This window comes from Manihot esculenta, chromosome 1 (genome assembly GCF_001659605.2).
Source record: "Manihot esculenta cultivar AM560-2 chromosome 1, M.esculenta_v8, whole genome shotgun sequence".
Classification (NCBI taxonomy): Eukaryota; Viridiplantae; Streptophyta; class Magnoliopsida; order Malpighiales; family Euphorbiaceae; genus Manihot; species Manihot esculenta.
Genome location: NC_035161.2, coordinates 27987646 through 28000629, shown reverse-complemented (window position 1 = coordinate 28000629; position 12984 = coordinate 27987646). Strand labels below are relative to the sequence as shown.

The following is a 12984-nucleotide window of genomic DNA, read 5'->3' as shown; positions in this document are numbered from 1 at the left end:
AAAGGTGCAGAGTAAAATTAATAATAATAAGTCCATCCTCTGTATATAAACCATCTTGGATCCACAGTGTAGCTCAATGCTACGTTCACTCTGTTACCAAAATGTCAATCTCCTTGCGGACTCCGCCCTCTTCCGCTCTCTCTTCCAAATCTTCACTTCAGGTTCTCTCTTTTTCTTTCATTCATTTATTATACATCTGTGTGTTGTAGCTCATTTCTGTATTCTGATTCGTAACGCTAGGGAGAACGCTTGAGGCTGCTTGGTCGATCGGGAGCTTCTAATGCAGTCTTCTTCAAGCTCCAGCCACCTTTCCCTCAAATTCGTGCTTCTTCTTCCTTCTATTCTTCTCTCGATACTGGTCTTTCTCTATCTTGCTTTTCTTTTCTATCCAATTTTAGTTTTTTTTTTTTTTAATATTTAAGCTGGGACCCTCTTTATTTTTCTTCTCTTACGAAATTTATCTGTTTTAGGTGCGAGAACTGAATTAGATGCTGTATCTAGCTTCAGTGAGATCGTTCCTGATACTGTCATTTTCGATGATTTCGAGAAGTATATATCTTTTCCTTTCTTCTCTTTTAAATTGCTTTCCAATTGATGCTTCAATCATCATATTGTGTTGTATTATCATTTGCATGTTTCATTTTTTGGTTTTTTTAATGATTGTTTATAATTCAGATTTCCTCCAACAGCTGCTACTGTTAGCTCTTCGCTTCTTTTGGGTATATTGAGTCTCCCTGATACTATATTCAGAGTAAGCACGATATTTATTGACTTATTTTGAGGAGGGGGAGATGGGCAAGAATATCTGAAGCAACCATTTTGGCCCATAGAATGTCTTTCTTTGTTTTTAAAATCCATCTTTATTTTTTCCTCGTAGAATGCTGTGGATATGGCTTTGGCGGATTCAGGGTGTGCTGCCCTTGAAAATGTTGAATTGAGATTGTCCTGTTTCGCTAACAAGGTTGGCTCTACTGAACCTTAATTGTTGTTAAATAATGCTTTTGAACTTTGGTTTTTTGGATTTATGACATGACCCTCATTGATGTAGGCTTTAGTTAATGTTGGAGGTGATCTGGTGAAATTAGTACCTGGCCGAGTTTCAACTGAAGTGGATGCACGGTTGGCTTATGACACTCACGGCATTATTAGGAAGGTAACCATTTCAAAGAAATGATGAAATAATCAGTGTTTGTCAGTTTTAGTAGTATTTCAAAAACTCCCTTTTCTGTCAGAGATTGTATGTTTTAGTAGTGCTGTTTGTTCAATTGCTCTCTTTACAATTTTTGGGGTTTGGTTAATGACAATATGCATGTCTGACAGTGAGAGTATGCGTTTCACTTTGTAGCTTTTCATTTGGAAAATGGTGGAGATATCTCTCTTTTTTTTTTTTTTTTTTTAATTTTGTTAGAAAAAGTTGTACAGTATGCTGATATTGGTGGATATTTGTGACTGTACTTTATATTGAATTGGCCCATATCAAAACCCAAGTCAATATTTTTTTTATGGTTATCTTAATTATGTTTGTTTGCCATGTTATTGGTACAATTGTACAAACATTACAATGTCTTTGAGTCTTTGGGGTTTCTCCTTTTTAAATTTGTTATATTCATGGAGTTCAGCAGCCTGCTGCCATTAAGTTTTAGGAATTTATTCAGTATGCCATATGATGTTTGGAAATATAATGTGATGTACAGGTGCATTCTTTGCTGAAATTGTACAGTGAAATCAATGTTCCTCCAGAGCGTTTGTTATTCAAAATTCCTGCAACTTGGCAAGTGAGTCCCTGTGCAGAACGAGTGTATACCAGCAACCTTAAGAATTTCCTGCACAATTCAAACAGGAAAGTTTATGACTTTTTTACTTCTTTGTGGCCTAATCACTTGGCCTTTTATTTAGGGAATTGAAGCCTCAAGATTGTTGGAATCTGAGGGCATACAAACACATATGACACTTGTTTACAGGTGAACATTTTGATCTTAACTGAATCCATCAGAACTCTACAATGAGAGGTGAACAAATGTTGAAGTTGCTAAAGTTAAGTTAGCGAGAGTGTGTCTACTTATTAATAGTGTTAATCTGTGTATTGGAGACAGTCATGAGGTTGCTAGCAAGTATGATTACATTTGCAGGTTTCTAGTAAACATTTTGTGACTGCAGACAAGACTTATTTTATGCACCTATCAACCTTCTGAATGATTTGCTTAAGCTACAATTTTAAATGTAAAAATATTAGCAAATTATATACAGATTGGACATTTTTCCCTTTTGTATAATTTGAATGTTCAACAAAATCACTCAGTATAGCATACTCAGTATAGCATTCTCATGTGCTAAGCTGCTTGGCTGAATATATTACATTTGCGAATTACATGTTTATTCCTAATGTTAATAATTTCATCTTTTTCCACACATCCATCTGTCTGCAATTGGAAAGGCAATTTATTAAGATGAAAAAATCTAGTTAGATAGCTAATGTCAATATTTCAATATTCCCACAGGATAATGATGCATTTTTGTTGTTGGTATCTTGATTTTTTATTGTTGCCATGCTTCTCAGCTTTGCTCAAGCTGCAGCTGCAGCCCAAGCTGGTGCTTCTGTTATACAGATATTTGTTGGACGCATCAGGGTAATCATTCCCTTTTACCAATTAATGACATAGTTTAACAAAACTTGAGTAGCTTATTGTTATTAATGTGCATTTATTATCCTTCAGGATTGGGCGCGCAACCATTCTGGTGACCCTGAGATTGATGCTGCTCTAAAGAGAGGGGAAGATCCCGGTTTGTCTTTGGTTAGTCAAATGGCTTTATCTTTCTTGTTGCTTATCTATATGCTGACTGCCTTTATGTGGAGTTTGTTAGAGTTTTTCGAGCTAATATGCGGATATTTTATGAAATTAGTTTCAAGGAACATTAAAGATTCACCTATTTGCTTGCTTGGGGATTATAAGCGAATGTGTTTTTGGCACAAAATTTTTTTACTCATTTCCTTGTGGCATATTCAGTGGTGTCTGTATTTTCTGTCATTAATTTTTTGCTGCATTCTTAGTCTTCAACACCACTTGTAGTCAAGTTCACCAAGAACCTTCACCATTCATGCAGTTGTTGAATGGGTAATGTGATAACTAGCCAGTGCATTTTCATGTGGAAAATGGTTTTCTTTTTTTTTTTTAAATTATATATTTAAGTTTCTTTTTGTTTCAAACATTGACGAGAGGAAATAATGACCTCTTGATGTTGATAATCTTGGTTGTGCAGTTGTTAAATGAAATTTGTGCTGAGGTTAAGAGGTCATCATTATTTCAATTGTAGTATGAGACCTAAATTAATTTAAATTTATGAGTTCAATGACAACTGATAACATGATTTTCTGTGTGCCAAATATACTCACCATCGCCAAGTTATGCATAGAGACTAGAGGGACAGATTCAAGGCAGAGGAAGTTCTTCGCCTCTCACCTTGTTTTTTGTCATCACTTTCCAAATGAAAATTGGGGTTGGGATAACCCTGTCAACTAACGGGACCCTTCGCCTCTTCTAAATTCAATTTCACTAGATCTAGAAACCATTTAATATTAACATGTTTTAAATTCATTAATTTTTCTATTTGTTAAAGTACTCCAAAGCTATTTGTACATACTATAAATAGGACCTATCACCTATTCTAATTCAATTTCACTAGGTCTAGAAACCATTTAATTTTAATGTTTTTCAAATCCATTCAATTTTCTATTTGATAAAGCACTTTAGAGCTACTTATACATTCTATACTAATTTACATATGCACAGTTGAAATACTCTAAACAGGTAGCAATTTTTCATTTTGTAAAATCTAGAATTGGTTTTACCGTCAAGTCAAAGCCAAATGTTAGAGTGCCAATTTTTTCCTTATTGTTTGCTTGACACCTTGATGTTGAATGATAGATGCCTTTCTGTGATGTTATGATAGTGTTTGGTGATTGGGGAATAGCATGCAATTTAAAGTAAATTTCCTGATGTTCAGAATTAAAATTTTAATGCTGATTTCATGTCTCACATCTTTCTGTTAGCCAGTATTAATCTTGTTTAATCAGGGAGCAAGAGGTGTACTGGATGTGCTCCAACCTGCAGTGTTGTTCTCTAATGAAGTGACAACTTTGTTCTTTACTTTATGCAGCTTTAGCACAATAGCTATATCTTTGTATCATAACTTAATTATTCTGATGGTTAAAGTATAATCCAAGACATGTGTTACTTTTTGTTGTCTCACTTTGCTCTCGGTAATTATTGTAACTAACACTTCAAAATGCCAAGATGTCCTTATCTTGATGCACTGCTATATATCTCATTATAGGTGACAAAAGCTTATAATTACATCCACAAATATGGACATAAATCGAAGGTGATGGCCGCAGCAGTTCGGAACAAACAAGATTTATTCAGTCTTTTGGGGTAGCATGACTCATTTTTACAATTTCTTCTACTCATATTGAGCTGGGAATTTTGACAGCTGAACTTAAAAATTAATATTTGATACAGACGTTTGTTTTTGTTCTAATATTTCAGGGTTGACTATATCATTGCACCATTGAAGGTATTGCAGTCGCTCAATGAGTCTTTAACGACTCCTGATGAGAAGTACTCCTTTGTGAGAAGGTTATCACCACAATCTGCTGCTGTCTACAATTTCAGCAAAGAAGAGGTCTGTTTTTTTTTTCTTTTTTTACATTCTACATCTTTTTCCTCTATGTACATCACGAATTTCCATGTTAAAGAAATAGGAACTTGGGAAACAGTGTCTAGGGTTAGCTTTTAATTAAAATTGATGATGTAGAGGGTAGTTCATACTTTCCAGAAGCTAATCTGGGTTAGCAACCTTATTATAGTAAATTATATAGTTGTCAAATCGAGAGTCGAAATCTTCATTCTGTGTATGGGGAATCGAGAATTGAATCAAACTATAAGATTCGATAAAATTTTAAAAATTAATTAAAAAAATATATGTTCTAAAATATAAGGATAAAAAATATCAAAATAACATATTTTTTCATATAGAATTATTGTTACCTATTAATAGACTAATATATTATTATTATGTTATATAGTTTTCCATTATAAATTAGGAACTCTTGAATTATACACAATGATTATCATTATGTATGTCGTAAAACTCTCATTTAAATTTAATAAGATCGTTAAATAATTAAAAGAATAGCATGTTACATTAAAATATGAAATTTATTAATATAAAATGTCATAACTTAGATAACTATAGTTAGAGAAGTAAATGAACTAAAAAAGAAAGAAAAAGAAGAGGCAGGGGGAAAAGTGGGTGATGGAAGAAAAATAGTTAAGGAATAGCTAAGCAATGGTATTATATGCACTTTTCATAGCAAAAATGAATAAAATCTTAAACCAACCCTTTAGAGAAATAATCCCTTGAATCGATTAAAAACTCAATCAATTCATATTGATTCATCTGATTCACTATTGATTTTTTCGACTTAGTTGCAATTCTAGTACTTTGCATTTTGCTCTATAGATTCAAGTCGTTAGGATGTGGAATCAAATCAAGAATCGTAAGATTCAAGTACATTTAAGAGTCACCGCATAGATATAGTGGAAAATAAACTCCAATCATAAGATTCAAATGGAGAATTGTAAGATTTTAACAACAGTGGTAAATTCTAGAAGATATGTGTGATACTAATTGAATTTAAAGACCACTTAAATTAAGTGATGATAAGTGAAATTTACTTGTAAAATATCTCTACCTGAATCCAGTTTATGTTTACTGTTGAAAAATACCTCAACCTGAATCCCAGTTTGTGGTCACTGTTACTAGTTAAGTAACAGATGATGGACCCTGTTAGGTGTCAGTTGGTTAGACTGTTAAGATGGTTAGCAATGGCAGTTAGCAGCTATTATAGAATTGAAATGCAGTAAAAAATTAGATTAGGAATGTTGGGAAAATTGTTAATGGCAGTCACTCGAGTATGTATAGATGTATTCTTGTAATTGAACATAAGACATCAGAAAGGATTAAATTTCATTAATCTATCTCTATTCTCTCTATCCCCTTGTTCTCTCTCTACACTTCTCTTCTTCTTACTAGCACATTTCTGGTTCTTATGATCCAAGTTCCCAAACAAGGTGGTAACAGAGATGGTTGCAATCCTTGGAAACTTTGCTTCTGTAGCTGGATCACATCCTGTCAATTCTCAAACTATGGAAGGATCGCCAAAGTTTGGATGTTAGATGATCACGTCAAAGAATTGGACAGAAATCAGAGAAATTCAGATAGAGCTCAACAAGATCTCTGGCTCGCATTATCAGAATTTGCTGCATTAAATTAAAGTCATTCAATCTGATTTATGAGAATAGGATGCTGTAATTAGAAAATATTGAAGGAAAATCGACTACCTATGTTCAACCGTTGAGGTATCAATAGCAACTGATGGAAGGATTTAAGACGCACAGCAAAGGAAAAGATTCTGAGGTTCAAATCCTTTCTGCTGCGCCTGTTTTAATTGGCAATGGAATTTTACCTACTCCAGAAATATATAGAAATTGCTGAATCCAGTTTGTAAATGGCTGCTTCTGGGTGAGTACCATATCCTAAATTAGAAATTACATTCTATGATGGCACAAATCCTAGAGCATGGCTAAACAAATTCACCAATCCAATGACTTTATTGTTTCCAAGCTTAAAGTATCAAACTAGCCAAGTTAAAATTTTAAAACAAAAATAACTAAACTATCTAGCCATCTGTTTTCATATTCTTATTCATATTCACTATCATTTCCAAGTCAAGCCCCTCACCATCATCTTTATCTTCTAGTGATAGTTATATCAAGAATGGATTTTTGTATGGGCTCTTACTCTTATACACACATTATAATCTGGTGTCCTTCTCTTGGGCTTTATATCTTTTCTTCTCTTCTCTGCGTGCATCAATGAATCTATCATTTCCTATCTATTTTCACGATTCACATTTGATTCTTGTCTGGTTCTTGGTTTCTTTTGATTCCCGCATCAGTTTCACATTGTTAGGCTAGTGACTTGATGTGAACTGTATGATTCATATCGCGAGTGTGATTCTAGTAACACTGCTTGGAAGATGTAAGGTCACACTTGCCGTTTTGAGCTGGTGTTGCTGAAGATTAGGGGATTTGACATTGTTCTTGGAGTAGATTGGATGTTACAGCATAGTCCAGTGGCCTTTGAGTATAAATCTTGCAAGTGATCACTCGTTCATTGCACATCTACTATTGAATTGAAGGTGCTTCAGGAGAGAGCAATGCACAACTGATGTCTTGTGTGAAATTTCAGAAGCTGTTAAAGAAAGTATACAAGGTATTCAGTTCAGTTTTTCCATATTGAGACTCTAGAAACCAGTAGCATGTCTTCTAAATCTAGCTCGCCATATCCTGAGGATTTAGATCAATTACTTTCGGCACTATGATTTTAAATTCCATGAACCTAAAAGGCCACCCCCTAGAAGATCTCATAATCACACTATTCAATTAAAACTAAGGGAACAACCAATAAACATTTGGCCTTGCAGCCACCATCACTTCCAAACAGAAGAAATGAAGAAGCAGGTTTCAAAGATGCCTTAGAGTTCATTTATTTGCCCAAGTTAACCACTGTTTGTATCTCTGGTGCTATTAATTGAAAAGGACGGTTCTTGGCATTTTTGTAGTGAATATCATCAATCGAATGGTATTACCGTCAAAAACAAATTTCCAATTCTACTAGTGCCTAGTGGAATCCTTCTAAATCGAGTTGCATCGATCTGCTTATTTTTCTAAAGTAGACCTCCATGTCAGTTACCATCAGCTATGCATGAATGATATTCATAAAAGTCTTTTTGTACTCATCATGTCCATTATGGATTTCAAGTGATGCCATTTGGCTTAACAATGCTCTGTATTCCAAGTCCATATGAACCATGTGCTACTGATAGACAAATTGTTCGCAAAGATAGATGAATTGCTATTTTGGCCAAGACAAGGTGGATTATTAAGGCCATGTCACTACCCGTGCCAAGATACCCATAGATCATTCCGAGGTGGAAGCTCGCTCCATCCATTCTAAGTCTAGCAAAACCCCTTTTTTTGGGTGGGGGAGGGGGGTGGTTAGGGCTTACTGCACCCTATATCAGTTTGAGGAGGAAGCTATCCTCGCTTGGTCCATTCCTAAGTCTGTCAAACCCCCCAGTTGGTTGGGGCTTGTTGACCATTGTAGGAAATTTGTGAAAATCTTTGTCATTATTGCCAAGCCTCTTACAGAGTCAGGCATTCCAATCCAATGGTTAGATAAGCAATGGTAGCCTTTGAATATCTTAAGCATCCATGTCCTCTGCTCCAGTGCAGTGCTCTCTCTTCCAATCTCAGCAAAATTCCTAAGCCTCCAGCACCAAGAGTTCCCTGTCTATGAGCCTGAGCTCAATGCTTTTACTTTTGCAGTGGATAAATGGCAACACTACTTTGAGCAAAGTCCATTAGTTATTAAAATGGACCATGAAAGTATCAAGTATCTTCTGCAGCACCGCTTAATATGTTCAGCAAACAGGACATTGCCAAGCTCATGGGTATCCATCTTGGTGACCATGGCCCAGGAATTGCTCACTGAATTAAGCATTGGTCCTGGGTGAACATTGAGTTAAGAAGAAATGTCAGTACGTGCATCAAGGTCTCTTCACTGGGGAAATTTAGCTCCTGAGAATGCCACGTGAGAGGACATGCCACTATGATTCCAACAATTTCCATTGTTCTAGCCTTGAGGACAAGACTGAGGTAGAGAGAGGGCGGAGTGTTGTTAAGTGTTGGTTAGATTGTTAAGGTTGTTAGAAATGGAATGCAGTTAGTAGTTATAACAAAATTGAATGCAGTTATAATAGATTAAGGTTGTTGGCAAGTTGTTAATAGCAGTTACTGAAGAGAATGTATGGATACATTCTTGTGACTGATTCAAAGAAATAAGGAAAATTTAAACTTCATTACTCTATTCTTTCATTTCTTCTTATTATTACTCAAGTTCCTAACTGATCCATCACTGTTACGTTGGTTTTCGTATTCGGCCAAATGCACAGCTACTTGCTCTCTTGGGTGCTTTCCTTTTGCCGAGCCTTCTGAAGTTGATTCTTTTTAGTAGTTATGTGGCTTTCTAATTGATCTTTTTATGTTCAGGTGGCAAAATGGGACCAGTTAAGCCTTGCATCAGCTATGGGCCCTGCTGCTGTTGAACTTCTGGCTGCTGGTCTGGATGGTTATGCCGATCAAGCAAGGCGAGTTGAGGAACTATTTACAAAGATTTGGCCACCACCAAATGTGTAAAACTTTATGGTTCATTCTGAGGGGATTTCTGAGAGATCTGGGTATCCACAATAAAAGGAAGAATATTTTCAGCTGTGTTCATTCTATCCCCATCCTTTTTAACATGGTAGTTTAAAGTTTATGGTTAGCAGAACTTTCGTTTCGATAATGAATGTTCTATCTCTACCTGAACTCAGTGTTCGTGCGAAGTTTTTGGTTAGATCATACGAACATGAGCCGACAGTTCATGATCATGCATGTATTTGCTTCTTGCGGTGTTTTTATGTTCTCGTACATGGTCCAAGGATTATTTTGATTTTTTTTTTTGGCAGTGGAAAATTCTTTATATTGGGATTAAATCTTTAACTGTCGGAATATTTGAGATCATCACATTTTAAGACAACTATTAACCTTTATTCCAAGCTATTTCAACAAGAAATCTTATAATACGGTGGAAAAAAGTGAGAAGGTTTTTATTTTAGTTTAGTTTTCATGTTAATTTATTTTTTATTCTGCATGTTATTGTATACAATGGTAGTATTTTAAAATCTGCACAAAATGGTGCCTTGCATTGTGGTTGTAGACGGTCAAAATTGGCAACAACTGGGTTTTTCTGGCTTTTTTTTTTTTTTTTTTTTTTTTTTTTTTTTGTAGTTTGATTGAACTTAAATTGATTTTAGATGAAATTATTAAATAATTAGAAAATATTTATTGATTTTTTATTAAATATTTTTGTATTTTTTTAATGTTTGAAGTATCAAAAAATTTAATCAACAGAGAATAATTTTTTGATTAAAAGAAATTGTTTTAAAAAAAATAAAATGTTATTTTCTACCGTTTGAAATTTTTATCAAAATTTTTATATATAAATTTATTAATATTTTTTATTTTTTAAATTAAAATTAAATAATAAAAAATAAATTATTTTATTAAATAATATTTTTAATAAAAAATATTTTCTAAATATTAATTATTTTTCATAAACAAACAAAACAAAGTTTTAATATAACTAAATATTCTTTCAATTTTATAAATATGACCTTTTTATATATATCCTAAAATATATAATTTTTCTCTATCTTGGTTGTTTATAAATTTTCTAACATGCTTTTTATCTATATGTATAGAAGAAAAAAAATAAAATCCATTAGTTTTCAATTGTGGGTGCGCCATAGTTGGTTCAAACGGACAAAACAAAGATTGAATCCATACAATTTGGAAATTAAGTGTTTTTTTTTTATATATAAATTAGATCGAACTTTTATTTTAATTTATTTCATTCAATTTTATTTTTTAAAAAAATTAATTGAATAAAATTAATTATATAATTTATTCTTTTTACTTATTACTATTAAATCTTATATTAGAGTTAACGAATTAAATCAATTTGATTTATCATTTTAATTTAATTACATTTAGTTACCTATAAGATTTTTTAAAATTTTTTATTAAGCTGAACTGAATTTTCCTTAATTTTAAGAATAATGTAATTTACTTTTTACTAGAATGTTTAAAAAATTAAATATGAATTATTACATTGATTATGTTAATTATAATTTTTTAAACTACGTGAAATTATTTATATGAGAATGGCGAGCATCGAAGGTTAAATCTTTCGATTTACAAACAGCATACACGAATTTAAGAATTTTACCTAGCTTTCATAAATATTTTTTAAAATACTTTGCTTTTTTTTTGGCTGTTCAATTCAAGTTGTACATGTGTTGCCTTACTTCTTTTTTTTATAAACACCTATTGTCAACTAAAGAGAGAGAACAAAAAAAAGTTAAAAAGGCAAATCTTCTACGTTGTAAAAGGATGCATAAATCGTTATGTAGTGTATGGCATTCTGGTTCACGAGGTTTATGACAAAAGAAAAAGTAATTGAATGCTTTTTTTAATTAGACGGTGCGTTTTTCTCATCCACTCATATAATTTGTTATCCAAGAGAAAAAAAAAATTCTTAAAACAAAAATGAACTAACATTTTACAAAATCATACTAATTCCACTCTGTCATTCCCAAATATTCTAAAGATAATGAGGTTCTTAATTTAAAACTCAATCAAACCCGGTTCTATTATATGAACATTGAACAAGGAAATCAAATCATGATAAAGCCATGGCTTTTTACTTTAAGGGAGCAAAAGCCTTCATCATCATTGGCACCCCTTTTTTCTGTTAATTGCATTAACTAACAAGTCTCATGGGCATCAAAAGCACAAGGGAGCCACTCAAGAACAAAGGCAAAACATTATCAGTAAAAGCTTTAGCTACTATTCCATTAAAGCCGATGAACATTTTCATTCCTATTTAAAATGGCCATTTTCCTTTTTTTTTTTTTTTAATAACAAGTTCTACGTGTTTTTAATGAGTAATAATCGATTCTATGAAATTTATTACTTTAGAAAAATAATTTTATTAAAATTAAATATGGAATAAGGTCAAATAATAGTAATAATTATTTTGTAATGAGGGTTTCAACCTGCATTAGAGATTTTGAAACCCTAGTTGACCTAATGGAGCATGTTAATATATTAATTAATTGTAATTTATTTTTCAACTTTTTTCCTTCTTTAATCATAGGAGTTTACTTTTAAAAGGAAATATAATTACTTTGTCTGTTTTTTGTTTTAAAAATATGCATATTTAGACATATGGTCTTCAATCTCATAAATTAAGAGATTCAATAGCAACACCAAAAGAAACACTCGAGTAGAGGAAGAGCTGTGGAGCAGAGCTTGTTGGCAAAACAAAGTGCCTTGAGATTCAGCAGCTCATCACAGGGAGACAACTATAGAACCTGGAGATTCTCCACAGAATAAAAAGGTTTAGACTTTTCCACCAAGTTGTTACCAAGCTCCAACAGCGTCAAGGGTGAAGCCAGTTGAAAGGGAGGACATCCAAACCGAAACATCCACCCTCTCCCAGTGCATGCAGAAAACATGTCTTCAAGAAAACTTTAAAATCCACCTGCACGCAAACAACAAAAAGGAACTAAGAAGAATAATAACAACAAAAAATAAAGTAGATCAAGAATAAAAATTCTTCTTTATAGCTCAGATCTACCCAAAATCAAAGGAAAATTTTATTTATTCACACTAATCTACCTAAATAGTAGAGAGGAAAATCTAATTTGGACAGAAAGCGATAGGTGTCTCTGCTCAAAATGCGGCTGGGGATGGTCACACGAAAAGTGGTTGGAGAAACCGAACGAGTCACAAAAAGAAAAAAGAGCAAATAAAGAGATTCTCTTTCTAAAGAAAAACAATTCATTCGTATCATTCAATTTTTTTTCTTTGTAAAAAATTAAATTTAAATATTTAAATTATAATAATAATTTGAAAAATTATATAAATGCATGTCATGGAGATAAATATAAGTTTTCTTATGATATAAGGCGTTTAAAATCTTTTTTTTTTAACCAAAAAAAAACAATTTTTAAAAAAATGGAAGGAACAGCATAGAAAGAATTAGAAAAATTGCATCAAAATATTTGAAGCAGAAGCACTGAAGCCTAATGTTACCGGTGCTCATGTTGACCGAGCACGTGGCACCTTCTGGTTAGTGAAAGTGAGAGCCAACAAACAGGCACCATGTGGCAACTTCTGCACGTTAGTGGAAATTTTTTTACAATATTTTTAAAGTAATTTAAATTTAAAGAAAAAAAATCCTTCTAAATATAGA

At 32.8% G+C, this 12984-nt stretch overlaps 1 protein-coding gene across 1 annotated transcript; it reads left to right on the top strand.

Moving 5' to 3' along the window:
• Window positions 1-9658, top strand: LOC110628868 (transaldolase). The gene is made up of 13 exons (XM_021775694.2): window positions 1-161; window positions 241-358; window positions 471-549; window positions 676-751; window positions 878-961; window positions 1049-1153; window positions 1695-1775; window positions 1897-1961; window positions 2558-2627; window positions 2715-2792; window positions 4333-4430; window positions 4545-4680; window positions 9174-9658. Exons 1-13 carry the CDS (start codon window positions 102-104, stop codon window positions 9318-9320), a joined length of 1197 nt encoding a protein of 398 aa, XP_021631386.1. The 5' UTR covers window positions 1-101; the 3' UTR covers window positions 9321-9658.
• Window positions 9659-12984: the final 3326 nt, after the last annotated feature.

Bases quoted from the DNA above. Each gene is read 5' to 3' on its own strand.
- LOC110628868 (XM_021775694.2), top strand. From the start codon at position 102: ATGTCAATCTCCTTGCGGACTCCGCCCTCTTCCGCTCTCTCTTCCAAA. The intron at 162-240 runs GTTCTCTCTTTT...TCGTAACGCTAG, and splicing joins CTTCCAAATCTTCACTTCAG to GGAGAACGCTTGAGGCTGCT. The intron at 962-1,048 runs GTTGGCTCTACT...TCATTGATGTAG, and splicing joins TGTCCTGTTTCGCTAACAAG to GCTTTAGTTAATGTTGGAGG.